The 27,752-nt window shown below is 44.9% G+C and overlaps 2 protein-coding genes and 1 non-coding gene across 5 annotated transcripts in view; 1 reads left to right on the top strand and 2 right to left on the bottom strand.

The window, feature by feature from the left end:
• Positions 1 to 6,454, bottom strand: part of MFS18 (major facilitator superfamily transporter 18) — a 28,577-nt gene extending 22,123 nt beyond the window's left edge. Inside the window, exons 1-4 of one of the 2 annotated variants that reach the window (XM_075871567.1) lie at positions 6,326 to 6,454; positions 2,991 to 3,117; positions 1,882 to 2,083; positions 526 to 625 (exon numbers count right to left, since the gene is read on the bottom strand). In XM_075871567.1, coding sequence (XP_075727682.1) covers positions 526 to 625; positions 1,882 to 2,083; positions 2,991 to 3,098 — 410 coding nt within the window. In that variant the 5' untranslated portion in view covers positions 3,099 to 3,117; positions 6,326 to 6,454. Of the gene's footprint in view, positions 1 to 525; positions 626 to 1,881; positions 2,084 to 2,990; positions 3,118 to 5,935; positions 6,135 to 6,325 lie in introns of those variants that run through there. The other variant, XM_075871566.1, reaches the window with a different exon arrangement.
• LOC119165347 (ras-related and estrogen-regulated growth inhibitor) lies at positions 527 to 27,752 on the top strand. 2 transcript variants are annotated; one of them, XM_075871569.1, is made up of 5 exons: positions 527 to 668; positions 17,114 to 17,170; positions 21,007 to 21,080; positions 22,662 to 22,829; positions 27,302 to 27,752. In XM_075871569.1, exons 1-5 carry the CDS (start codon positions 638 to 640, stop codon positions 27,539 to 27,541), a joined length of 570 nt encoding a protein of 189 aa, XP_075727684.1. In that variant the 5' UTR covers positions 527 to 637; the 3' UTR covers positions 27,542 to 27,752. The 2 variants fall into 2 exon arrangements, with proteins under 2 accessions (XP_075727684.1, XP_037273423.2); XM_037417526.2 differs by lacking the exon at positions 527 to 668 and adding an exon at positions 6,263 to 6,557.
• TRNAL-CAG (transfer RNA leucine (anticodon CAG)) lies at positions 15,679 to 15,762 on the bottom strand. Its single transcript has one exon. It is a non-coding gene; the product is annotated as a tRNA-Leu (tRNA).

Below are 27,752 nucleotides of genomic sequence, written 5' to 3'. Positions count from 1 at the left end.
GAAAACAATGTATACTCTATGCACTCGCCTACTGGCCGTAGGTTTTCCCCCGAAATTGCTGACTCGCGCCTCAAAGGTCCTAAATGGAGCAATTCTAATACACTGGGGAAATAACTTGAATTAACAAATGACAATTATTGTGCAATGCCTAAATATTCAACCTGAAGTATCTTCTCTTTTCACATTATGTTTTGTGATGTAAATAAAACATCTTAAGTGCTTTTTTTTTTATGTTTGTGCATATTGCAGTGCAATTCAAGTTATGCTCACAAAACTTTCCGTACCGCACGTTGATGCTATTGAGACGAGGTGGCACGGTGCTTGACTCTTTAGTAGATAGTTGAGAATAGGGTACAGAAGCACCAATTATAACTATAGCCAGAAGTTTAGGGGAATTCTTCAATTACATGAAAGTTTAGGGTAATTATTCAACTACATAGCAAGGTAAAGCACAAACGAGCTCACGGTTAGTGCTTGTTCTTTCAAGTTGTCATTCCATCCGAATGGTGGCGACACCTAACTCACCCGCACGATGGTCCCGCTGCCACAACGCTGGTAAAGATGGTGCGGTCCTGCTGCCGCAGCTGGCTCACAATAATGCTCGACATAGCCGGGAAGTGGAGCCCTGCGCCAAAGAATGCACCGCATCCAGCAGATTGCGGCCTCAGGTACGGGACTGCGCACAGAAGTCAGCCAGTGGCTGACTGTTCATAACCGACAGTTACTCCCGCGTAAAAGCTTGTACACGCAATTACGCAAACCTGTTGACTCTTTAGCATTAAGGGAAGTGACAGCTGCCAATGTTGTGAGCAACGTTCCTCATCACATCATTTCCATCAAGGAATAAGATGAAGGACACTGACCAAAATAAGAATTAAGAACAAATGAAGTCCGTCTAGTTATCCTGACTCGATGGGCTGCTTTTGCACAGTCGACTTCGTCATTTCCATCGGTATATATTGTTCATCTGTTTCTTGACCCGCAAGGGGTTCATTTTCTTTACAAACTAATGGTGCCATAATATTGCAGTCATTTATGACATGAAATGCTTCAGTAACCTGTGTAAAATGAAAATGCAAACATTACTCAGCAACAATTGTTTGACAAGAAACAATTGTTTCTTTATTATATACATAACCACATAGTACATCTAGCCATGTCACAAAATGGCAAAAAGAACACTCTCTAGTGACCTGTGGTGATTGAATATTATTCAAAGTTGTGGGGTGTGGACACCTGCTCGTAGAACGAGCAGATGCGGTACGCACAGCAATCTAACTATCACCTGGAAATTTATTGGCAGCTCTTAATTAACAGAGAGACCGCAAGCCAAATCTTACAAATAACTAACGTAAACACAGCCAATAACACACTATCCTTCCAATGCAACTCACCCGAACAACATTACACACACAATGTACTGCTAATGGGGCATCGGTGACATTAGACTATACAGAAGTGTGCGAGACTAAGCTGCGAAATAGTCCCTGTGGACCTCTCACAAGAGATGGCTATCCATAGTCGAGCCAAGCTTCAAAAGAGTGACTGCTGTGCATCATATGCTTGTGCAATCTTTGGCTGCAATGGTGGTGCCACTGTGGGTACAGTGCCATACCTCATATGGGGTCGAGTACACTAACTATGCCACCCACTGGCTGCGCTTGTGCCATGGAGCATAAATGAGTTTACAAAGGATTTGAGCACCCCGACAAAGAGCAGTACCAAGGATGCTATTTTCATGCATATAGCGTGCAAGAGGTTCATGGCCTTAATGTACCGCAGCATCAAACTAACAAAAAGCATGGATCATAGACGATCACTTAATGACAAAAATGCTCCCCAGCATGTGAAGCAACTGCCTGTTGAGTGTGGACGACTTGCCCTGGAATGCGCCGAGCAGGATGCGGTTGAGAAGCAGGGCTCCTCGGCTCCAGGCGACGCACTCGGGCGTGTACAGGGTGAGCAGGGACCAGCCAACGGCCGCACCCAGCATCACCTTGTCCCCGCCCCACACGTCGCCCAGGTAGCCGCCCAGCACCTGTGTCAGAGCATAGCCCCAGAAGAAGCAGCACAGCACCGTGCCCTGCACGTGTAATGATGAGAGCCAGGACGATGTTAGGTGAATAGAACAGACAGTTAGACTGGGAAAAGTATAGATAATGTTAACTGTGGTGTACTAATTGTGAAGTGAATTGAGGTGGATGAAAAACCACCCTGTCCTTCAGTGGCATTGGAACCCACCCCACAACTTCTGAAATACACGTCCATCAATTAAGGAGGCACTTTCCGGTCCCTGTAATTGGGCATATAGTGTTCACCAGCGCCGTCTGTAGCCCACTCGGCACTGTGATTGTGGATTCAGATTCCACTGACGAAAATGGTGATGTTTTGTCTACTCTATTTCAGCTGACATCCCAAATAGCACACCACAATTGAAGACAAAGCTTTTTATGCTTCCCCTTGCTTGTCTTAAATTAACTGGTTATGTAGAGCATAAAAAAGAGCTCCTCAGAAAAAAATTCCTTTTCTTTTATTTAATTGGCACTAGGGTTACACATGCCAAAATAACAATTGTCAGAATCCTGGACAAGTATGCTCCAGGAAAGCATTGAAAATAATTAATACATTAGCACTTGTGATGTTTGTGTTCCACCATTTTGGAAGCAGCAATCACTGTGTATCTTTTTTTCATCAGTATAAGCTCACCCAAGTGAGATTTGGTGGAGGTGCGGGACAATACAAGTACTATAGCATATCATCTTCCCCACTCTTTCGGGCCATTCCTCTTATTGACAGCTTGTAACTATATGATTACGAACAAAACTAGGAGGATGAATCGGGGGACCAGCTTTTATTTGGGTGAACAGAACAACACGAAACCTACAGAAAGTTAAGCCGAGAAATGCATGGTGGCTGGGGGGAAGGGGCGGTTAAGTTATTTATCAAGTTCGCAAGAAGATTTCGCATCCCCTACACTATTGGTGACCCACCGAGGTGGTCTTGGTCCAGCCGTACTCGGTGCTGATCTTGGTGACCGTGATGGGCATGGCCATGCGCGCCGCATACAGGTACATGCAGCCCATGAACAGCATCGACATCCACTGAAACTTCTGGCGGCTTCAAAGTGAAAGCAAATGGAAACAGAACTCTGATTAGAAATTGAATGAATAGTTGAAATCATACTGAGATTACACTGATATCACCACACGATGTTGGAGAGTGGCGTGAGCATCTTTGGAACTGAACGGCAGCAAAATTATACTTTCAGCTAAAATAACCATAAGACACATGTATGTGCCTCAAGCGGATTCCCACCGCGACCTGGGTGTCCTCATAGAGAGCCCCTTGACCTGGTCAGATCACATTGCCAAACTCTCTGCAGACTCCTCCAAGACTCTAAGATTCTTAAATAGATCTTGGAAACTCTCCCCTCCTACTGTTAGGTAACTGCGTTCAAGAAATTAATCAGATCTAAACTAGAATTTGCTTCTGCTATTCGGAGCCCCCACCAAGAAAACATCAGCTCCCTAGAGGTGGTCCAAAATCGTGCAGCCCAGTTTATATCATCTCAGTACAGTAAACATGCAAGTGGCACTCATATGAAATCGTCTTTTGAGCTAACCCCTCAAGCTGTTCGCAGAAAAACCACACAGATCAGCCTGTTTCACAAGCTATACCACAACTTTTCTCACCTGCATGACATTCTGCTCATTCCTCTGAATCACACCTCCCGTCGACTTTTGAACTCCCAAAGTGTTTAACGTCTTCATGGCTCAACTCAAGCATTTAACAATTCTTTCTTCCCAACAGCCATTAAACATTGGAACCATAGAATTTCCTAAAATTAACTAAATAGGACTGGCACTGCAATCGTACAGCTACCGCAAGATTGGCGAGCAGTACACAAATATGCCTAGTCTTCGTGCTTGCGGGCTTCGAATGCACCTGTGGCTTTGCTTAATGCTGTGTTTCAGTTTCGCCTCGAATAAAAGGACGAACCGTCGTGAACTTCGTGAGCCAATATGAATCGGTGAGCCTTATACGGTAAAAGTGGTGAAGTGCAACTGCATAACGTTTGCTGATTGTCGTTTCGTTACAAAGCAGCTCGAAGCGACCTGCAGCCAAATAGAGCCTAAAGGTCAAATATTAGACAAATTTGTGTACTACCCACCATTCCCATGAGGCTAAAACAGAATGCATTAGAGCGCCCATAGAGTTTCTCACAAAATACCAAGAGGAAAGTGTGGCACCATTGTCTATGCGAATTTCTCAAGGGAGCGCTGGGAATGATGGTATATGTGTTGCAAAGCTTGTGTTGGCTGGTGTTCAGCGAGGCTTCGGCTCTAAAGTGAATACGACTGCGCAAATAAAGCTTCTCTAAAATAAAACTTATATTGTAAAATGAAAGCCCGCTCACCTTGATGGCACAACCAAACAGTGAAATAAAGAAACACACAACATTAAAGTGACAGAGGGAACGCTCGCTTTGTCATCTGCCTGCCAAGTTTAGTGGCCATTGGTTACTTCTTACGCTTCGTAAAATTGTACATCAACGCAGAAGTTTTGAGCGTTCAATAAAACACGTTTCTGTGCAATGTCAGAAATAAATAGCTTATCACGTGCTCTTTTAGTAAGAAATCTATCATTTTAAAATGAAGCCAGACGTGTCTTCGAGGTATACAAATCCAATTCAAGTTCGAAACTCACATATCCTGTCATTCCCTTGCATCCAGCAGTTCACTAGCCCCAGAGTTTCCTCTAGGAAAGTTTGTGAGAAACTCTATGGCAGCTCCAATAGACACTAGTGCCAGGGTTCCCAGTGTATTTATAGGGAACTCTATGATTGAAACACTCTTCCTGAATATATTGTTCAAGAGCACAGCCTAGTCGAATGCACAAAGCTTTAACGAAGCTCCTTCTTCTAAAAGTTTTTGTTGTTTTGTTTTTCCTTTTTAACATAATTTTGTTTGTGTATGTATGCATCTTGCAGCAACTGCGTGTAGCAGATCTTACACTTTCATAATTTGCTTTATCTACGTTCAACTTCGTGCAATGCATCTTTGATTCACTGTTATTTTCGAACACTGCACTTGCGTAAAGAGGCAATGACATGTTCTTATGATATCCGTTTGCCCCCCCCCCCCCCCCCCCCCCTCAATGCAATGCCTTGTATAATGATGACGATTATAGCGATCAGCAGTATATGCATATAACATACACTGAGGATCAACACTTCATTGCTATTAAGTTTGATATGCCACCGAAGCTAAAGAGACTGCAAAAAGCGAGAACCACACCGCGGAGAAATTGACAGTTAATGCCACCAATCAAGAAAATTAATTTCTGTCATATTTTCTCGCGACGGCATATTCATACATTTCGGCTTATTTATTTTCACGTTCGCTTCGATCTGTACTTTCGATCGCAAACGAACAACCTGCCATTCCACAAGGAAAAAAACGCGTACAAGTGACATTATATGAAACCAAAACCGAGTAAGCGACCTAGTTTCGGTTCCGGCTAAACAACAAAAAACGATCAAACATGCGTTGCGCAGCGTTTACACGCTTCCAACCAGACCGTTAGCTCGTTCACACGCACGAATGACTGATACCGCATGAGATGTAGTATACAGATAAAAATCTAGCGCTCACGCTCAGTGAAATTAAATAATGAACCGAAAAAAAAAAAAAACGACTGTACGCTAAAGAATCAACACGAACCCGAGTCGCCGATTATACAACAGTCCACCGCTTTGCAGAGCCGGTTAATCTCGTGCTGTGGTTTGTTACGAAAGCGAGTCATTACCGTAGTTTGGCGATGACTAAACGAATACTTATGTAAGTAGAAGGGAGCAACACGAGCAATTGACTGAAAGCTCGTCGTGGCTGAATGAAAAAAGAGCGGCGTTTTCACACTGCTGCACAACACTCACTGCGTCCAGTAGTTGGCAGCGCCCAATTCCAAGGCGGCATAGCTGTTCTGGTATATGGCCATTTCACTAAAAATCGCGATCGTGCTACCGAACTAAAAAAATGCACACGGTACTTGACTAAAACGGAACCGATGCAATGTTCCTCTTCTTCTTCTTCACTGGCGGCGCCATCTTAAAACGACTGGAGTGCCATCTGAGAATGAGAGCTACAGGCTGCTAGCGACTTGGATCTGCATTAATACTACATTGGGCGTTCTTGACATACCGCGTAGGGATGCAGCTGAGCTTACATAGCTTTCTGAAGCTAAGTTTCAAGGCGAGTCATTGCTTATTCGATGTCAAAGCCGAATACTAGCAATAGACGGGAAATTTTGCCGTGCCCAAACTTACGTGTGCTTCTACAAGATGGCGCGAGACGTAGAAGTCATTTGGCGGGAGTTTTGTGATCAGCTGATTCCCAAATAACTGCAGGCGCTCTCTGCTAAACATAGGAGTGTGCGGGACCCGGGTTGCGCGGAGTGCGTGCTGTGGGTCATGGGAGAGGACACGGTCGCAACGCCGCTGGCGCCTCTAGAGCCGATTAATCTGGTGGTAATAGGCAAAGATGGGACGGGAAAGACAGGCAAGTTCTGGTGCATGAATTCTCTGCGCATGCTGGCTTGCAGTTTTGTCACGATAACATTCTTGAAAAACCTGGACGCTTTCCACAAGGTAGGCAGTGGCTGGGGGGCTTGGCCGCGCGTTTACGCAGCTGAAGGCGCATTAAATTCGCGTTTATTTTTTGTTTCCCCCCTACTCTCTGGAATGTCGCAACTGTCGCCATCTTGCGGCGCATGTCTTCCGCGCCAGCCGTGCTTGCCCAGGTGAATGTTTACGCAGGTGTTATGTGGAGGAGGCTGTTTGTTTCTCGCTGTCGAAGTACGCATGTCGATAGAGACCATTGCTGAAGACCATTTTTTATAACTTTTATATGCGCTCGCGTGCGGCATAGTAAACTCGGATTGTAAACTATAATTGCATGCACTGAAGAATTCATGGTAATCACTTAAAAATCTGTGCTTGTTGGGATGTAGACAACGCGGGAATATAGTTTCTAAAAATTAGGCGCGTCAGTAGAGCTACAAGTGTACTCTCCTCCCCCTGCATATACTCTCGTTTTCGTTGTGATGAAAACTGTAAGGGCTATTTTGGTTAGCTTCATTACAATAAAAAATGAAATGTGCACGCCAGTAAGGAAAAAAAAATTGAAATCATACATCGCAGGACGAGATGAGCTTTACAAAACACTTGAATTCAAGTGCTTTGTAAAGAGCTAAATCATTAATGATTTAGCTCTTTGCATTCGAACGATTTAGCAATTGAACGATTTAGCAATTGAACGATTTAGCTCGATGATTTAGCTTTACAAAACATTTGAATGAGCTTATACATTATTTGTTTTCCGCGTAATGTTTTGTACAGCTAGCGGTGTAGTTAGAAAGTGGCACAACAACCCCCCTCCTGCGATGTGATTTGGCGTGTATCACTGGCTCTCCTCTGTACTCAAGTTGAGTGCGTAAGACAAGAAGAGTAATCGTAAAGCTCGATTTGCGAAAAAAAAAAGTTTATTTAATAGGAAAAAAATTTTGTGTCAGAAATGGGATTCGAATTCATGCCCGGAAGACCGGATTGCGACCTGAACGCAGCGCCTTGGACCGCTCGGCCATCCTGACAATCTTTTTTTCATGGTATTTGTTAAAGTACTAGGGCAATAAAGACAAAATCAAGCGAACAAAAGTACTATCAAATCGCGAATGTAAGCGCTCAAGCGTTACTCATAAACACTAAATGGCTAACACAGCGTGAGTTCCTCACATGGAGAGTTCTTCACATCGTGTTATACAAACAAAAAAGGGGTGAGGTCAAACAGTTCTCTAAGACGGAGTACCAGTCCGGTCTAAAGTCTAGCTCGTCGTAAATGTTTTTTAGGTGGATAGCCATTTGAATGAAGTGTGCGCTTGAAGAGGTGGTGGGCTCTGCATTGCGGTCTTGCATTCGTGTCTTCCACAAGCTGTGCATACCCATGAGGAAAAACATATCATATGGTACTTCATCAAGCGCTGCTAATAGAAGATTACGTATTGTGTGAGAATTAATGACGAAACGTTTTTTTTCAGTGCTCGCTGAAGGACATCCCAAAACAGTATGGCATCCCTGCAGCTAGCCAAGCAATGTTCAATCGTTTCCGGCTCATCACATAGACGGCAGTTAACAGACGGAATGAAAATACCCTTTCTTTCTAACCATGTGTTTACCGCCAACGTTTCAGAGTGGACTTTATAGAAGAATGTTTTTGAATTCGGTGGAATGCACATTTTGCGCACTCGCTTCCACACATCGTGGCCTGGAAGATTGGAGTACAGTGAGCGGTACAATGGAGGTGGGAAGAGTGGGTAGACTATCGAACTGTCAAACAGCTGTGGCACATACCTGCATACCAGTGGCACATACCCGCCCCCGGGTGTGTGCCACAGTTTTCCGGGGAATTTCTGACAATGTACGCCACGGTATTGTGACATTATTGATGCGATGACCAGCGAGTCGTATTCGTCAAACCATTTTACCCTCCTATACTAATTTTGGTTCACCCCAAATTAAGGGGGTGACCATAAGAGCACCGAGACGTATGCGGCTAGATAGATAGATAGATAGATAGATAGATAGATAGATAGATAGATAGATAGATAGATAGATAGATAGATACGCAGATAGAAGCTCAAAGTGCCTACAGAACGCAAATAAATGCTTCGCATTCGCATATAACAATAAAAGGCCAGCTTATTGTACAGAAAATGATGAATGATGCAAAGGACATATAATGCATTGTACAGCGCCATTGCTTTACAGCACATGCATCATATACAGTTGTTTTGTCATGAAGCATATGGATAGCTGCTTAGTATGGTCTTGAAGCAGTGACTTCGTTGCGCATTCGGCCATTCCTTCAAACTATGAATTAGCAGCTCACTTGCAGACTTCTTAATTAGCAGACCACACCAGTGCTGACGCGATGGTATTGCCGTTGCAATTTAATTCTGTAAGCATGGATTCGATTATCTCAGGGTATGCCTGAGCACATAAATGGGAACAACGGGATTCATTTTCGAAGAAACGGAGCCACGATTGCTGCGTGTACAAATGTTCATGCGCCTTGCCGCGGATCAAGTTATCGACGTTGACAGCCTGTACGCCGCCGTCAATGCCTGTTTGTATTGATCTGACTTCCCGTTTATCGGGCCAAGACGTCCGGCCAATGTCTCCACTCCAATGGGGGGAAACGTCACTTCAGATTTCTCTCTCTCTCTCCCTCACACACACACACACACACACACACACACACACACACACACACACACACACACACACACACACACACACACACACACACACACACACACACACACACACAAAGCCGTTGTGTGTGGCTCGATCTAGTTCGAAACCAAAGTTGCTTCTCAGTTTAACTAAAAATTATAACAGCTAGCTTCGTTTCCTGTTTTTGCCACTTGCGCAAAGATGTCGCAAGATGGCACACTTAAGTTGTGTCACATGGCCCTATAACTGATGGGAGCCGCTGTGACCGTAAACCCGAGCTCACACGCATCCCGCCAGCTGAAGGTAATAAATGGTGGTAGCCAGTCCGTCTGTGCAGGAACAACATCAGTCTGCTGACAACAACATCCATGTCTACTGTATATTGTCCCAACCGGCCCAGCCAGAGCATTACCAACGGTATACACCATCTTTCGTCACTCGCCCCTTTTATCGGATGTGCGGACCACGAGCATCGCTTAGCTAGAAAACATGGGTCGTAAGGGACAGTATGTATACACGGACGCGATTTACGACCGCATAAGTCCCCGCGCGCTATGTCCCAGTACACCAGGGCCGGTACAGAACAAGCAAACACGCGCGGGCGGGTTCTCGGCTAGCGTGGTGAATAACGCGTAGGGTATGACATGTGCGTTTACGCAAAACGCCGAGTGGGCTATCTTTGGTAGGAACACAACGCTTGGTCGCTTTCCCAGCTCGTTCTTTCATTTCCCGGTTCGGCGAGTCACGTCTTGAATGGTTCCCCATTGTCGGTGCTGCCCCCTTGGTTATAGCGTGCGCGCCCTCTGTATATACAAAGAGACGGCGCATGCGCGACAGAAACCCGGGAAATGTCCGTCCTCTAGAAACCTGACGAGCTGCGGTTCTGTTGAGGAGAGATGTTGTAGCAGTGTGTGTTTGTGTGTGTGTGATTTTACTGGCAGGCGAGAGATATAGCTGACGGTTCGCAGCCGTTGTCTCAAGTTTGAACGGTTGTTGGGGACGCGCGATCGAAATAGCCGTGGGTGCCGCGCACTGTCGTTTATGTTTAGCCTCACCGATGGAGCAGGGCATTCGAGGTGTGACACATACATGGCACATTGATGGACGCAATGCTGTCGTCGACTCTTTCAGCCGGGAAGCGACAACAGGGCGGTCAACGAGAAAGACAGGACAACAACAGCGCAACTGGTGTCGACTCCTAACATATGTCTTTGAGGGGGTGGGAAAACAATGACGAATCAAATACCGCGTGACGTGGTGATCATTGATTGGGGCGTGTGAGCCCGAAGGAAGGACACAGATTGATACCAGGAAAAGGAAATCGACAAACGTAGCACGAAGGGACTTGAAAATTCCATACGGATTTAGGGCGCGAAGCTCCTTATGGTCTAGGGCAGTCCCGCGTTCTGCCGGCGTAGCCAGCACAACATATGTACAGACAGATGGACGGATGGACGCTTCGCCCTACTTGTCATTATTCACTCGGTGAATATGCTATTTTTTTTATAAAGAAAACCTTTTAGTTGCTAAAACATTCGTCGTGGCCCGGAAATCGAACCTTCATGGGACCAACACTTTTCTGGATCGGTAACTCTAGCGATTGAGCTAACCAGAGAGCTATAGTAGTTGACAGCGTGGTGGTGCATTGATCGACAACTCAAAACACAGCTCGAAGCACCCTTCCGCCAGATTGCCGGAGAGAGAGAAGAAATATAAGGTAGAAAGGTTAGCTAGACTACGTCCAGTTTGCTACCCTACACGTGAGGAGAGGGAAATAAGGGAGCAAAAGAGATTGAAGGGGATGCATACACTGCCCACCACACGCACAGTGCAGGGTTTCACAGGGGGTAGCTCAATGATTTTGCCTTCAAGAATTGTAGAAGGACTCGCGTAGGTTTCTGTTCTGATGCACTGTGAGACCATGCAACCAAGAACTTTTCCCTAGTAAAGGGACGATCATCCTGTCCACTGGAGGTCCAAGGCCCACTGGAAAGTCCGATGATCTTTTGTTTAATGTAGGGAAAGTGGCATAGGACTTAGTAAAGAGTTTCTACGCAGTTGCTTTTATCACATTTGGGTGACTGAGCCATATCAGTGCGATAGCTGAATGAGTTGGTAAAGGCCGCACCGATCCACAACCGACACAGTGATGGGACTGCGCACAACGTATTTACACACAGGTTTGGTTCCTTCACCGTGTAATGTACTCGAACACTTTGCCTAAAAGAAACAGCCCTGATATAAATAAGGTACAGCAGCGCTTTGTCACGTGCTCATATTCTGCCCCGCCACGGTGGTCTAGTGGCTAAGGTACTCGGCTGCTGACCCGCAGGTCGCGGGATCAAATCCCGGCTGTGGCGGCTGCATTTCCGATGGAGGCGGAAATGTTGTAGGCCCGTGTGCTCAGATTTGGGTGCACGTTAAAGAACCCCAGGTGGTCAAGATTTTCGGAGCCCTCCACTACGGCGTCTCTCATAATCATATGGTGGTTTTGGGACGTTAAACCCCACAAATCAATCAATCAAATCATATTCTGAGTTCGCTTTCCTCATTAACATTCCGTAAAGAAAAGATATGAAGAGAAATACAGCAGAAAATAAGCTGCGCGCTGGAATTTCGATATGTGATTATAAATGAACAAAATAAGATAGGGAATATATGTCGAGAAAGATGCGTCGAGCTCTGCATGGAGGAGAAAAGGGAAGTGAAAAGATTAAGTTATAATAATCAGCATTTAAATGTCGAAAAAAAAAAGTGCCACTAGAGCAGCGAGAAAGGTGGCAGCCCATAAAGGCCCAAGCGTTAACCTTCGCCAATGTACTAGACAGATGTGGATAGAGAGATTCGTATAGTATCGAATTTCACGGTATGCGTTTCCGAATTGCTTGAATATTGGACATTGTAAAGAGATTCCCGAGTTGACTGATGGTTATTAAGGATGATTATGAACTGATTATGATTGGTAACGGGGGTATTTCTCTTCGCAGAGTACGTTCCAAAGGCCGTATTACCTGTTGCCTAGTGGTGTGCGAATAGTGGATTTCACAACCGTATTGCATACTAATCCAATATTGACAACACCGAATCAAATGCTAATCGAATATCGACGACACTGAATTCACTACGATTCGAATATTGACGACACTGAATCGAATACTGTTCGAATAGTTTTCGAATATTAAGCAACAATGATCATTACAGGTCTAGAGTGAAGAGGTGACAATTTTCAAAGTGGCCCAACTAGAGTTCTCGTATTTGGCCCGATGTAACTGCACGCTGAATGAAATATAGCAGTGACTACAGCATGCGGAGATGCACTTCGTCAACAGCTTTTGAATAAAACTCATCATCAGCATCATCACCCTGACTAAGCCCAATGCAGGACAAAGGCCTCTCCTATTTTCCGCCTGTCAACTCGGTCCTGTGCTTGCTGCTGCTACTGTTTACCCGCAAACTTCATAACTCATGTGCACACCTAACTTTCTGTGTCCACCTCACCCGCTTGCCTTCTCTTGGAATACAGTCAGTTGCCCTTAATGACCAGTGGTCATCCTGCCTACACGCAACGTACTCAGCCCATGTTCATTTATTATTCTTGATTTGCACTCGTACTGAAATATACAATTTTCTATAATTAACAACATGAATGTCATATGAAAGACAGATGATTGCTGATACTGTTGCTACGGTGACGCCGGAGTTTGAAGCAAAACGCCTTTATCCTGTGATCAACATGGCGTCTATAGTAAACACGTGGGCTGCAGAATGAATATGTGTAATTCCGTGATGAAAATCAGAAAAGCTACCACTTGTTGTTCCCACGTCTAATTCCTTCGACCAATTTTCGTCACTACTCAATATTAAAGGGGCTCCTAAATACTTTTTTGAGTAACCATGAAATTAATTCACTGGAAAAGCGTATTGCCTCAAAAAATCAACGCCGCAAAAATTTTAAGAATTTGTCCCGTACGAGCAGATTTACAAAGATTTGTCACACGCTGCAATCGCATTCTCTCTTCTCTCGTCCCGACGAAAGCACTGGAAGCTAAGCAGGGAGAGATGGGAGGGGCAAACAGAAAACGTCACGCGTGCCTCCTGACTTAGAGCACTTTTTTTTCCTCGAATGCGCGGGTTTTTCAGTGTGATCGAGCGCGCATAGATGGATGGATGGATTGATATGGTTGTACCCTTTAGATTGGGCGGTGGCTAACGCCACCAAGCAGTCATACTCAGTTAACCAAAAACTAGATTTATCTTTTTTTTCCTTTAAATAGTGAGGTTGAGGACTGGTACTTTGCAGTGAAGGGTTTAATTTTCACTCGTGCCTTGACTTTAGCCACCAATCAGATAACCTCCTTCTAGTTAATTCTACCCGCTTAATGTCTATTTTGCCCTCCCTGTCCCTAAACCCGAGTGCTTTGAAAAACTCTGCGCCATCATCCTGAACTACAGGGTGAAGCCCTTTACAGAACATTATCAAGTGTTCGGCAGTTTCCTCTTCCTCTCCACACGCACTGCATACCGTGTCTACCACTTCGCATTTGGCGCGATATGTCCTGGTTCGCAATACTCCCGTCCTCGCGTAGACGAGTAGTGGCCTCCCGCGGTGTGCTCTGTAACGACCGAGCGCGCCATGTTCAAACCAGCCAATGGCTGATAGATAGGCTTACTACGATTGGGTTTCGGGCTTATTCCGTGATTTGTAGAGCGAAGAGAAAGCATTTTTTAGCTGGCTTTGATAATTTATTCTTTGCCCCGCCGCAGTGGTCTAGTGGCTAAGGTACTCGGCTGCTGACCCGCAGGTCGCGGGTTCAAATCCCGGCTGCGGCGGCTGCATTCGGAAATGTAGGCCCGTGTGCTCAGATTTGGGTGCACGTTAAAGAACCCCAGGTGGTCGAAATTTCCGTAGCCCTCCACTACGGCGTCTCTCATAATCATATGGTGGTTTTGGGACGCTAAACCCTACATATCAATCAATAAATCAATCAATCAATAAATCTATAATTTATTCTGAATTCCACGACGCGTGCTGCGCATAATATTTGGCTCGCGTGTTGTCGGCAGCCTCTACTGCCGATCGGCAGCGTTTTCTGACGATGCTCAAAAAGCGTTGCAGGGCCCCTTTAAAGAAATATTCGAAAAATATTCGGTATTTCAGATATGCGTATCAGATTCGAGTATCGGATCGAAATGAACGCCATTCGATTTGCTATTGAAACTTTTCGAATATTCTGAACTAGCAGGGATGGCTCGGTGAGTCGGCGGAAGTTCATGTTCGAAATAAGCATCATAAAAACACAACATACAGGTACCTCACCCTGTCTCTTACGTGCCTTTGTGTGGCGTTCTTTTTTTTTTTCGTGCTTTTTCGAACATGAATTTCGAGCATTCGCTCACCCCTACTATTACCCGACTACTTACAGTTTCGGAAGGTCGTTTAGCTTTCGTTGTATCTTAAAGGTACTGAAACGAAACTTTCGAGTAACGCGCTCAGGTGTTCTAGTCGTTTAACCTGCTCGACTGTTCATCCGAAGGTCACGGGATCGAATCTCGGTCGTGGAGGCCGCATTTTCAATGGAGGTGGACGTTCAAAAAACTCAAGTGATGGAATTTCTGGAGCCTTCCACTGCAGCGTCTCTCATAATCATATCGAGGTGTCCGTACGTTAAACCCAAGCAATGACTATTCTAGAAAGTTCTGAGAGTTTCTTTTTTGCGCCAAATTTTCTTTTTTTTTGGCCACGCCTTTAAGAGTCTAAAAAGTTTTACTTATAAGCATGGAGAGAGGTCGGAAATGTAATTACATAATGTTTAAAAAAATGGCTTTGGTTCCTATTGTTCCTTGACGTCACAACACAGTATGTGGGCTTTACCTGACGTCATTCCAACTAGCCTTACTGTCCATCTAGTGTCTATGTCAGTAGGCTCGCCACGAGGGAATTTACTTTAAGGTGGTAATAAAATGCTCTGTTTGTACTTTCTGAGCTTCGCAATTGCTTAGAGCCTTTTCTGTTTACTTGTATGACAGAGTGAACTCACCATCGACAAATGGAGTCAATGGTTCCTGTTATTTTTACAACGTTCTGATGTGGGATAGGCCCAGCAACGTAATTAAATGACCCGGTTTGAACGTCAGACTTCCCAGAAGATTGAGCTAAAGACACACACATGATATCGTAACCCTATAATTATGACTTGTAAAATGTAAATATACTTAAATAAAAAAAGAAGCTTATATGGGAAATGTGCTTACGTTTCAGCGCATCTTTAAATGACAATGTACGTTAGGCGTGCAGAATTAAACAAAAAAGAACGAGGAAAGGAGTCTCAGCTCACTGGGTGCAGTTACTTGAACGTAAATTTCTCATGAAGGTCGTGTAAAAAAAATTGTGTCAGAAGTGGGATTTGAACCCACGCCCGGAAGACCGGACTGCGACCTGAACGCAGCGCCTTGGACCGCTCGGCCATCCTGACCACACGATGCCTCCGGGAACTTGGCAAAATACTGACTGAATATTTTTTAAATTTTCAGTGGTGTTTTCAAACGTGCAAGTCTATGGAGGAGGCTAGTCTGTTCCAAGGCGTCTTATCTCAGATACAGCCATTTTCGCGCCGACCTTTGCATGCGGATTCGATAACACCCACCATTGCGATTGCGCGTGCGCAACGTGCTCATGCCACTTGACTAATGGCTTTCTTTACAAGATGGCTTGTACTGACGTCCCTGAAACAGCCATGCTGGAGCACCAGCATGTACTGATGAGACATTTTTGATGTCACATCAACGCTACCGAAAAATCATATGTAGGTTCTTTTATTATTCACGCACAGAGACATCCCTTTCGCGTCGTTTTCTCTTAGATGCAACTTGTTTCTCGTCAAAGCCGCCATCGTGGATTCTCAGTTCTTTTCAGAAGCTGCGTCCGTGATGTCACGTGTGAGCCATGTATAGGCGAAAGGTTAGCAGTACATATAAAAAACCGTCCACTTGCCTTTCCTCAACAATGGTGGTGGCTTGTCGCTGTTCGTTCGCGAACTAGACGGTGGAAAGGGCGGAGATCATTTGGAGGGGCTCTCATTGTTGTTGTTGGTGTTGTTGTTGTCATCTTGCGGTGTGCACGGAATAAGGCTGATGATGATGATGATGGTGACCATAGAGTTTCCTATTATTTTACTAGAGGGAACTCCGGCGCTGTATGGTGTCTCTGGGAGCTGCAACGTATGGCGCCTCAGCGAGCATAAGAATTATGGGTAGTACATGGATTTGCCTAGTCTTAGTTCGAATCTGGTCACGGAGTTCAAAAGGGTTAGTTCTTTCATTCGAAACAAAACCGAAACACAGCAATAAACGAAGCCACAAGTGTGATTCGAGGCCTGCAAGTATACGAAGACTATGCAAATTCATACACATAGGTTCGTATTCACAAACCAACCTCAACCTTACCTCGAGTTTTTCTTCTTGTTTTTAAGCCTTTGATTCGCTTGATGAGCAAAACAGTGCAGTACACATAAAGTAATATTGTTGTTATTTTTTTTACCTTATTACCATTTCTGTGTCCTTATAATGCACGTGTAGAGTACAGGTACTTGAGAAAAACGTGAGGTAAGGCTTGTGATTAGGGGCCTTAATTCCCATGGTCGCTGAACGATCGCAGCGCCAGAGTGCCCTCTAGTTAATTTTAGGAAACTCTATCAGGGTGACAATGCTTGATAGGTTCCGAGATCTTATTTTGTGGAGAGCGGTACACTATAGCGCTTTTTGTGTGCTTTTATTATTGAGTTCATGTGTTTGTTTGTTGATACAGCTATGCTTATTTGTGTGCAGCCCTTATCGTCCGGCTCCTGACACGACGCTTCATCCACGAGTATGACCCTAGCCTCGGTGAGTCCAACGCGGGTATCGCCAGTGACGGGGCAGTATAGAGCGCCGCTTCAACGTATCAATTCTTTCGCATCTATTTTCAGGCGAAAACTGTAAGTGACCAGGCCATTCGTGACTCCGATAGGTCAAAATTCTCTGGTCTACAAAAAAAAAAAAATCTATAGTGCAGGTTTAGGGCACAGAAATTGAGCGTATCCAATAAACTCACCACCAGCACTGGTCCACAAAAAAATAAGCAAAAATGACTTAATGAATAGAGAGAGAAATAAATAAATGGAAGAGACAGGGAGGCTAACCTAGAATAACTGGTTTGCTACCCTGTACAGGGGTGGGGAAAAAGGGTCGGAAAGAGGATGGAGATAGAGAGATATAAAATAAATTAGAAAAAAATTCACATGCACACTCATGCAGGGCGTTCCGATCACAGTAACTTAATGAATAAAGGTGTAAATAAATAAGCGGCTGAAGAAATCAAATAAATTGGCAAGTACCGTCCTTGGTATACCACGGATATCAACTAACAGAGCTTATGCCCAAATAAAGTTTGTAAGTAAATCTTAAAAAAATGACGAAGTAAAATAAAAAAAAACGAACAGACTTGTAAATAAATAAATAAATAAATAAATAAATAAATAAATAAACAAATAAATAAATAAATAAATAAAGAAATAAGTGGAGTACTGCACTTTTGGCTCACGCAAGTCGAAATGAAAGCGTATTTAAAAATTCTCTGCCCTTCCCGTATTTTCACTCAATATGATCTGTTACCCTTACCGTGAGTGTCTGACTGATTCGCTGATCACCCATCTTCGAACATGGAGTGGCTCGCGAGCTTATTCTCAAATTGCCAGCAGTGCGCAGCAGGCCGACTAACGTAATAACGTAGGCGGGGCATCGATTGTTGTGGTGAATGACGGAGTGCCAAAAACACCCTCAAAAGAAAATCAATGTGGCAGTAAGGCGGTACTAGAGTTACTGTATATGTTATCTTAATAAGGTAGCATATACAGTAAGTATAGGTGGTACAATCCGTTTGGCGCGACATTTGACGCGTGTGTCTTGATTATAATCATCGTGATTATAATAAGAACGTTAAAATTAATTCTATTGGTGTAGATGTTATAGGCAAAGCCGGGAAGAAGAGTAGAATTCACAGCCTGCCTAATTACGTTCTTGAAAAACGTCAGCTGATCGCAAAACTTTGCTTTAAAAGAATAAACAGTACAATAATTTTCAGTAAGATTCAACGCGGCAATGGGTTCTTCATCGTGGAATATTTTACAGCGCGACGGGTTAGATACGGACAGAGAAGGGACACAGCGCTGGTAGTTTCTTCGTATGAAATACTTCAATTCTCCTATTTCACTTAACTGCCTAACTCCACTAGTTGATAATAAATTCAACTTTCCTAATTACTGTTTCGAATGATGTCTTCAACCCTCTTAAAATGCCTGCCGCTACAGAAAACACAACTGTGGAGACAGCGAGAAAATAGCGCCTTTTCCAGATTTTTAAAGAATCTTTGACACATTTCTTGAAACACCATCTCTATCTCGCTACCCCCCATATATATATATATATATATATATATATATATATATATATATATATATATATATATATATATATATATATATATATATATATATATATATATATATATATATATATATATATATATATATATATATATATATATATATATATATATATATATATATATATATATATATATATATATATATATATATATATATATATATATATAAATATATATATATATATATATATATATATATATATATATATATATATCCGCATGAACACACAGAACGGTTAAATCAGTCTCCCCCATCCCTAAATATTTCTGGTTGAGCCGTCAATTTTGCCGATTTTCCAATGAAGAAAATGTCTTACAAGTCAGGCATTCAAATGTTAGAGCGCCAATTATGCCCTCGGAGGTTTGCTAGCTAGCTTTCATATGGGGAGGGAGGGTGGTGGCGATTTGTTAGGGATTGGTGTTTTAGAGTGAAGTCCTTTACTATCGTCAAACGCGGGTGCAAATACGCGGTATGGTTTCGTTTGTTTGTTTGGGATCGGTAATCTTGGCCACTTTCGCAGTCAAGAATACCGGCATCGTGCTGGAAACTTGCCAGCGCAGTCAGTATTATTAGTGTTCTCATGTTGTATTTCTACATGGACTTTTCGTGACGAAAAATTGTTGGGCAGTGAGTTTCGTTGCAGCCAACATTCTGACAAGCACTCTTGTAAAAAAATTGGTCCCGTATCTGCATGTAATCTGTAAACGTCGTCTACGATAGTCTTGCGTGTGGAGAGAGTGAACAAAACATTTATTTGATGTTCTGCGCAAGAAAATTGGCAAATGGTATTCCGGAGGTGCTGCGTTAGAGTGCCTCGAGCGTGCAGCGGAGGCGAACGAGCGCATCAATTCACGTCACACGTGAGACATGAGCACCATCTGGCAGTTTCTTTTGAAAAACAGTGCGTGGACGTGCGCGCCCGTCTCAGAGGTGATAAGGTGTAGAACGCAAGGCGACGGGTAGGTGCCACCACCATCTCGTCTTAGCAAAGCGTTGAAAACACTCCCCGTTCCGTGCAAGCGTTGCATGGTAAACGCAGCCTGATAAGCGCTACGGTCCTTAAAATTACTTATGTATGCGCTTTCTAGTAAGAGATGCATATGCAGAATATATGCGTGTTGTTATGGTGCCCCAGACATGCACAATAATTGCTTTTTAATTGACCATTGCACAAGCATGAACGCTGAACCTTGAGCAACATTGGTGGTCGCTGCGGATGGGGTCAGCCGTTTTAAGTACCCGATGCCGGTAAGAGTGGACAAACAGACAAATGTACAGACAGACAGACAGACAGACAGACAGACAGACAGACAGACAGACAGACAGACAGACAGACAGACAGACAGACCAAAATTTTTGCGTCGAAGGTCCTCTTTCTTTAAAAATACTTGTTGTTGGTCTATTTGGTTGCTGATCTAAAAAAAAGTGCGAACGAATGGCGCATTCACACATGCGCACACCGACGCCCCAAACCTGCACGGCGCTTACTTCCAAGTATTTATTAATCGCACGAATTTCTGAATGTGCTGTGTGTTTGCACTCTAACTATTAAAAAATAAAGCAGTTTCGTCTTGGCTAGTTGCTGCATTGAAGAAGACAAGTGTGCTGTAGCTAAAAGGGCCAAAATGAGTGGGATCTGCCGTATTGTTTGACCTCTTCGAGCGTCCATCTTGAAGTTCTCTCTTGGTTGGATGCACTGTTAGATAGCTTATTTATGAACATGGGAATTCCTATTAGACTTGTTCGCATTAAAAGAGTGAACGAGCAAGATAATTTACACACAGAAAGGCTGAGAGAGGTCGGCCTGAGCGATAGTATGCTCTATCCTGCTGTACTCTACACCCGGGGAGGGGAAAAGAGAAGAACTGAAATGGATGACGACAGTGAGCTAGAGAGGTGAGTCCAAGTGCAGTCCCGGTATACTGGCGCAATGCTATAGCCGCACATCCAGACCGGTGTCTTGTTTGTACATTAATGTATAATTAGCTCGTTAATTGAGCTCAAAGTGACGTTAGAGTCGGTCGACAAGCACCATAATTATTAGACCGCCGTGGCAGGTTCACCTTTGTGTCGTCTGAGCCGAATGCGCGTTAAGAGCCTTATGAGTTTCCACATAAAAAAAAACAGCTTTCCTGAATCTTCTTTTCTTTCCCCGACTGGTATGCTCAACTGCGTCGTTTGTTCATTTCTTTTCTCCATACGGGAACTTCATTCTGGGAACCTTCGGTCCGGCAGTCAGCGTGTACCCTTTCACGATCGAAGACGACGGCGAAGCGCTCAGTCTGAACCTCATGGACACTGCTGGAAAGGCGAGTATTGTGCACGTGGGACTCTTTTTTTTCCCACTGGGAGTGGGAGCTTCCTTTTCTAGCTCCGATGACGAATTATAAAGCGGACCGCGGCCATGTTCTTTTATTTTGCCGCTGAAAACTTCATCACAGTAAACAGCAAGAAGCATATCTTGGCATGCGGTAGCGAATGAACAATCTACACGCTTTAAGATTCGTTAGGGCTTCAAGGGATTCGAGATATCTTGTTCAGTGGTAGCAAGTAAGGGTAATTTGTTACACGTGACGCGTTTCCACGATCACTTGTGACGGTCGTTGGCGTGCGAAGACTGATCCCACGCCTGGCGCTGTGTTCGCCATGGGGGGCGCGAACCGACTGTGAGCGGGGAAATGCCTATGCTCCTATCGGGGGAGCCACAGCCAAGTTTGCGCGTTAATTTCTGGCGCTGGAGCTTGGGAATTCTTGCAAACTCTGTGGCAGACTGCAGACCCATGTTAAGCCTTTAAGATGGACCTGCCTCGCTTTCTCTTGAGCTTTACCAGTGCAAACGTAATTTTATCGGAGCATCAGAGGAGGGTGTGGGGGGCTGGCACATCGTTGTGCGTCGGATAATTCGCGGGGAGCCGCAATACTCACTGTGGCCTCGCGCCACCAGCGCCTTCTGGGTGTAGCTTGCTCCTGTTTCTAATTTTTAATACCATGTACTAATACTAATTCCTCGGGTTATACATCACAAAAGCACGACATGATTACGAGGAACGTCGTAAGGGGAGTTCCTCGAAAAATTTCGATCACCTGGGGCTCTCTAACGTGCGCGCATATCTACGCACTCGGGCCTCAAGCATTCTAGCCTCATTCAAATACGTCCTCAACAAAACCAGAATGCAGAAAACCGGGCGGGGCCTCCACATCTCGCTACGTTAGATCCACCGGCAACACACAACATTCTCCACCGTCTTCAATGTTATACCGCCATCTGCATTTTCTACCCGTGAATTGTTGCTGTACCTGCGTAGATGAGAGCTAATGAACAATGATACTCAGGAGAATATAGGTAATGCTATTAGAAGTAGTCGTAATGTAAATGTGAACTGCTGGCATACTTGATGTTTTCAGGTAGTATGTGAGGAATGGTTGGTCAGCTCTCAACTTTTAATAAGGTCACGTTCTACGTGACGCCAACAGGCAAAAAAAAAAAATAGTGCTCCACACTCGCTGTAATGGCAACAGGCGGCACCGACTGACGCTCCCACGTTAAAATGCGCACTTATACCCTATAAAGTGGACGGGGGAGATGATCGCCACCGTAGCTCAGTGGTTATCTACGATGGGGAACCAACGAAGGTCGCTGGTTCGTTCCCTACCAGTGGCAAGTTTTCTTTTTGTGCAACTTTATTTATTCATATTTTCATTACGATTACTACTAATAACATCACCTACACTTTTTTGGCGCTCATTGTCGATTATAGTTCTCAATAGTATTGGTTTCTAACAAAGAAAAATAGCCCCTGAATCTAGTACTCTACCTGTATAGAAAAAAAGAATTGATAACCTCGTCATCATCTCGGGCTTGCGACAACGCCCCGCTTCCGTTCGTGTAGTCCAGGCCGGAGCCTAGCGAGGTGGACTGGGGCGACGGCTTCCTACTGGTCGTGTCCCTGACGAGCCCAGAGTCGGTGCGCACAGCCGAGTTGATGCACGCGTGGCTGCAGGACAGTGCGCCCGGAAAACCCTTGGCGTTGGCAGCTACCAAGAGGGACCTCGTGCAGGTATACCTTGCCTAGCAATATACTCTTTGGGAATGTGTTGGCAGCTACCAAGAGGGACCTCGTGCAAGTATACCTTGCCTAGCAGTATACTCCTTAGGAATGTGTTGAAAAAATTCGTACACAGGCGTTGTGTTTTCGAGCCAATGCTTCGTCAAGTGGACTTGCGTCCTTCAAGGCTAGAATAACTACGCTGTATAGCAATAATAGTTTGTCTTGAAGAACACAAGTCCACTAGACTTGTGTTCGAAACACAACGCCACATTGGTTCGAAAACACAACGCCTGTCTACAGATTTTTTTTCTTCCCAAGCTTCCCCCTTCCTTTTCCTGCCGTTTTTTTATGCTAGCGACGTTTTACAATCAGAAGTACGGATGCGACAAAAAAAGTGTGTGTGTGTGTGGGGGGGGGGGGGGTATTATCGTGGTTAAGCCGTCTGGAACTAAAGGCTCTGTAGTGGCACACGGAGGTTGAAAACGTTGCTGAAGTGGTTGCTTGGGCGTGTTGGTACTACCTAGTGAAAAAGAAACAGTGTGAAAGACGAGTGGCCAGACAAAGAAGGACACTTACAGCGTGCTCTGTATGTGTCCTTCTTTGTCTAGTCTCTCGTCTTTTGCGCTGTTTCTTTTTCACTTTGAAAATGTTCTCGTCAGCTAGTTGGACACTCATGATGGCTTATAGTATGTGTCGCGCATCAACAATGCGGACGACACAAAAACACAACAAGAGATGAAAGCGTTCGCGTCTTTAATGTATCATGTTGCTGTGCTGTCTGTTTTTTTGGGTGCTCGCTGCCATTAGTTACAGCGTACGGTGGTGCTATGGAGAGTTGAGTATAGAATGATCTGCAAGCTTTAATTCAGATGTTAACTGAATGCGTGGACGGGGAGCAGATTCGTAGCCGAGAAGTTAATAAACTCGAACGACTCGAGTGGCGATGTGGGCTTGTTGGTGAAACATTAGAAAGAAATTTATGTAGTGCGAGGCGAAAAAACGGACCCAGGAAGCGCTCTGTCCTCTCAGTCTATTCCTTCCTGTGTCCGTTTTTTCGCCTCGTGCTACATAAATTTCTTTCGAACGACTCGTTGTCAACTGTGGCTTGTCATAAACTAACTAGCGAGCTGGAAGTCAGACACAGAAGGGAAATTAAGGGTAAAAATTGGTATCCGAATGTAACTCGACTGTCCGGACGTTTTGGGACAGTGGTTAGGTACGACACTGAAGTGATGTTACGGAAGTGGGAAATGCCTTCGAGAATGAGCGGTAACTTTGTGCTGGCGTAACGGAAGTTAAAGTGCGGCGTACCGCTAACGAGCTTGTATCGCATGTGCCGCTAACGTGACTCAACGTTGGGCTAGTGGTTCAGACAAGATTGCGTGAAAAGCCTGAAAGACCGAGAAAAAAATGTTGCATTTTCAAATAATAGATGCTGGCTCCAGCTGCTGCGGAGTTCAGTAAAAGTATAGGAGCCGAATACTGGGATCAAACTTTGGCGCCGTACTACTCCTAACACTACATCATTTCCCTTCGCCGTTGAAAAAAATAAAGAATGTGTCTGAAGTGGGATTTGAACCCACACCCGGAAGACTGTAATGCGACCTGAAAGCGCCTTAGACCGCTGAGCCATCCTTACGGGACGACAAGTCTTCCTGAGTGGAAACAGCCTCAATACTACTTCCTTCCTCTTCACCACTACAAAAAGAAAGGATGTGTCAGGAGTGGGATTCGAACCGACGCCCGGAAGACCGGACTGTGACCTGAACGCAGCAGACCACTCGGCCATCTTGATGGGTGGCAAGATTTTTTGAACGAAAACAGTCTCAATACCACTTCCTTTCTTTTCACCACTACAGAAAAGGGAATGTGCCAGAAGTAAGATTCGAACCCTCACCCGGAAGACCAGACTGCGACCTGAACGCAGCGCCTTAGACCACTCGGCGATTGACGGGAGGACAGGTCTTCCTGGGCGGAAACAGCCTCTATACTACTTCTTTCCTTTTCACCACTACAGAAAGGGGATGTGCCAGAAGTAAGATTCGAGCCCTCATCTGGAAGACCGGACTGCGACCTGAACGCAGCGCCTTAGACCACTCGGCGATTGACGGGAGGACAGGTCTTCCTGGGCGGAAACAGCCTCTATACTACTTCTTTCCTTTTCACCACTACAGAAATGGGATGTGCCAGAAGTAAGATTCGAACCCTCACCCGGAAGAGTGGACAGCGACCTGAACGCAGCGCCTTATACCACTCGGCGATTGACGTGAGGACAGGTCTTCCTGGGCGTAAACGGCCTCAATACTACTTCTTTCCTTTTCACCACTACAGAAAGGGGATGTGCCAGAAATAAGATTCGAGCCCTCACCCGGAAGACCAGACTGCGACCTGAACGCAGCGCCTTAGACCGCTCGGCCATCCTGACAGGACGGCAAGCCTTCCTGAGCGGAAATAGTCTTGACCATGTACTATGGACATGTCACTACAGCAACAACTACAACAACAAAAAACTATTGTAAAAAGTGGGATTTGGATCCACTTCGTCACTTCCTTGTCACGTGTTACCTTTGTTCCGCCATATACTTTGTGGGTGCCTGCGCGATTAGTTTCGATTTCATCGTACAAGTTCGACGATGAATACTTTGTACAACGGAAAACTTTTTTGTGATTTCTAAAAAAAATAGGTTGGCCCTAGATTGGCACAGGCTATAGCTTGCCCTCTAGTAAATAATTGTCACTCATCAACAGTCTCATGCAAGGTCTGTAGCATTCGAAAATTTCAAAAGAAGTCACGACACCTGTTTCCTGAAGATCGAGTGACCACGCTAAAACACAATATCAGTCGCGCTGTCACATGGTGAGCCTAAACGTTGCAGTTCCTCAAATAAACCTCGCCGTTCCTTCTTATGGTGCAGTGAGATAGAGTACCAGAACAATACTGCATCTGGAATAGCACAGAGGCCGCCGGCTTATGCAGGCTTACGTCGCGCTCTGCGCGAATTTTTTCAAGAGCCGGCCCCTGCTTAGTTAAAAAAACAAACAAACAAAATGACATTAGATACAATTGGCAAGGAGGAAACCGGGTGGAGGAATTGCCTGCAAATTATGCAAGGCTAGATCCGTCGGCTACCTACGACAACCTAATCCTAATCCTAGTCAAGTAAATAATAAAAAATGTTATTTCATGAGTGTTGGTTAATTAGTCGGGATAATGTCACGTTCACTACGACGCAGTATTTCCGCCTTGATGTGGAGTTCGTGTGAGAAAATGACAGAAGCTTTCCTGTCAAACGATTTTTATGAAAAAAAAAAGAAATCTCCATGGTTGAAAAAAAAAATCTTGTATATATGTCGCTTCTTCAATAAACTTCTATTCGTCAGTACGTGGTTTCGTCGTCGTTTTATTTAAGGCGAGCAGAAAGCCTTAGATGCCTCAGCAAATGCGAAAATTCAGCGGTGTCCATACACGAACGCGGTCACAGCTCTGACGTGACTTCCCGAGGAACGCCGTGCCACTTTCTCGCTGATGCACCCCGCCAGGCGACCGTCGCTTGTCATCATGCACCACATATATCCCGAAGTGTAAAGCACTAATACTTTGCCTGTACTGTACTACAGAGCCACTCTTGACCATAGGCTACGGACATGTCCAGCATTAACTAGCAATTCTGGGGTCGCGGCCTACAATGAAGACCTTCGGATGCGGTGGCACACTGCGCTGCTCAGTTCGGGCCTGGAGAATCAACTCTGGGCGATCCAGCAGGCCAAAGAAGGTGCCGGGAAACACGGTCTCTCCGTTAGCTTCTAGCTGGAAGCGCAGTCCAGCAATCTACCGGAAGTACTAAATTTTACCTCTTTCTCCCGTATCGGCTCAGCCGGCGCCAACCACGAGTGATGAAAAAAAATCACGTGATTATGGTGCCATACGACGTCTTGATGACGTTACATATCGCCAAAATTCGACGCCAGCAAGACGTAATCACATCTCATCGCCGTTCGATCAAACGAGAGCTGATCATGGAGGCCGTGCGAAACAAGGTGAGCTGCAGAAAGCTTGGAAATCTTTCGACGCTGGAGGCAGCGCGAAATAACCTTAATGGAGGAAAGCTTTTAATGGGCGGCGGGGTCGCATTAGTACGTCGACAGAGAAGAAAAAAAAAAGAAAGATTGACTTAACCTTCGAGTAAACTTTGTTGAATACATAAGGGACTCTGTGATTTTTTTTTTCGTTTGTAGTGCCTGCTCGCCAGCGCACCCCATTCTGTACACAGTTCAACGAAGGCACTATTTATTACAGTATTGCACTATTCTACACATACAGTGTGTTACACTATCCTTACACTCCTCTACGAGGGCACTGTTGGTTGTAATATTACTCTATTATAGACATACACTAGTGTACTGCGCTTTGCATTCACTGTTCTACAGAGGCACATGATTTTGAAATGATGTCCCCCTGGTTCTCATGATTCATGATGCAGGCACGAGCCGTCAGTTCGCACGAGCTTGCGGAACTCGCCGAGAGGTGGCACTGCGCGTTGTACGAGACGGCCGCCACGGGAGACTACGAAGACGTTGCCCGGCCGTTCCTCGAACTGGCTCGCCGGGCGAGGACGCTCAAGTCGCGCCGGCAGCTGTTTCCAAACATGGAGCCGGTGTCACCGCCTCCAGGCGCCGACGGTTCTAAGAGACCTTACAGAGCGCGACAGCTCACCAAGTGACTGCTACAGAATGAAACGCGAACTTCCGGATCGAGCGAATGACAGGCAACGCTTGGCCCGGGAAGGCTTTCGGGCCACAAACACAGAGTTATCGCTTGAACGAGCTTCATTCCTCTGTCCGAGACCCAATCAAATGTTTGAGCGATACTTGGCCTGACGTATCTCTATATGAAAAAAAAAAATAAACTGAAAGGACCATGGTCTTCTTTAA

This window comes from Rhipicephalus microplus, chromosome 8 (genome assembly GCF_043290135.1).
Source record: "Rhipicephalus microplus isolate Deutch F79 chromosome 8, USDA_Rmic, whole genome shotgun sequence".
Classification (NCBI taxonomy): domain Eukaryota; kingdom Metazoa; phylum Arthropoda; class Arachnida; order Ixodida; family Ixodidae; genus Rhipicephalus; species Rhipicephalus microplus.
Note: the sequence above shows the minus strand (reverse complement) of the source record. Positions and strands in the feature narration are given on the sequence as shown.

Coding starts and splice junctions, on each gene's coding strand:
- LOC119165347 (XM_037417526.2), top strand. CDS start 6,470: ATGGGAGAGGACACGGTCGCAACGCCGCTGGCGCCTCTAGAGCCGATT. Junction 17,171..21,006: donor CGAGTATGACCCTAGCCTCG/GTGAGTCCAACG, acceptor TCGGTCCGGCAG/TCAGCGTGTACCCTTTCACG. Junction 21,081..22,661: donor TCATGGACACTGCTGGAAAG/GCGAGTATTGTG, acceptor CCGTTCGTGTAG/TCCAGGCCGGAGCCTAGCGA.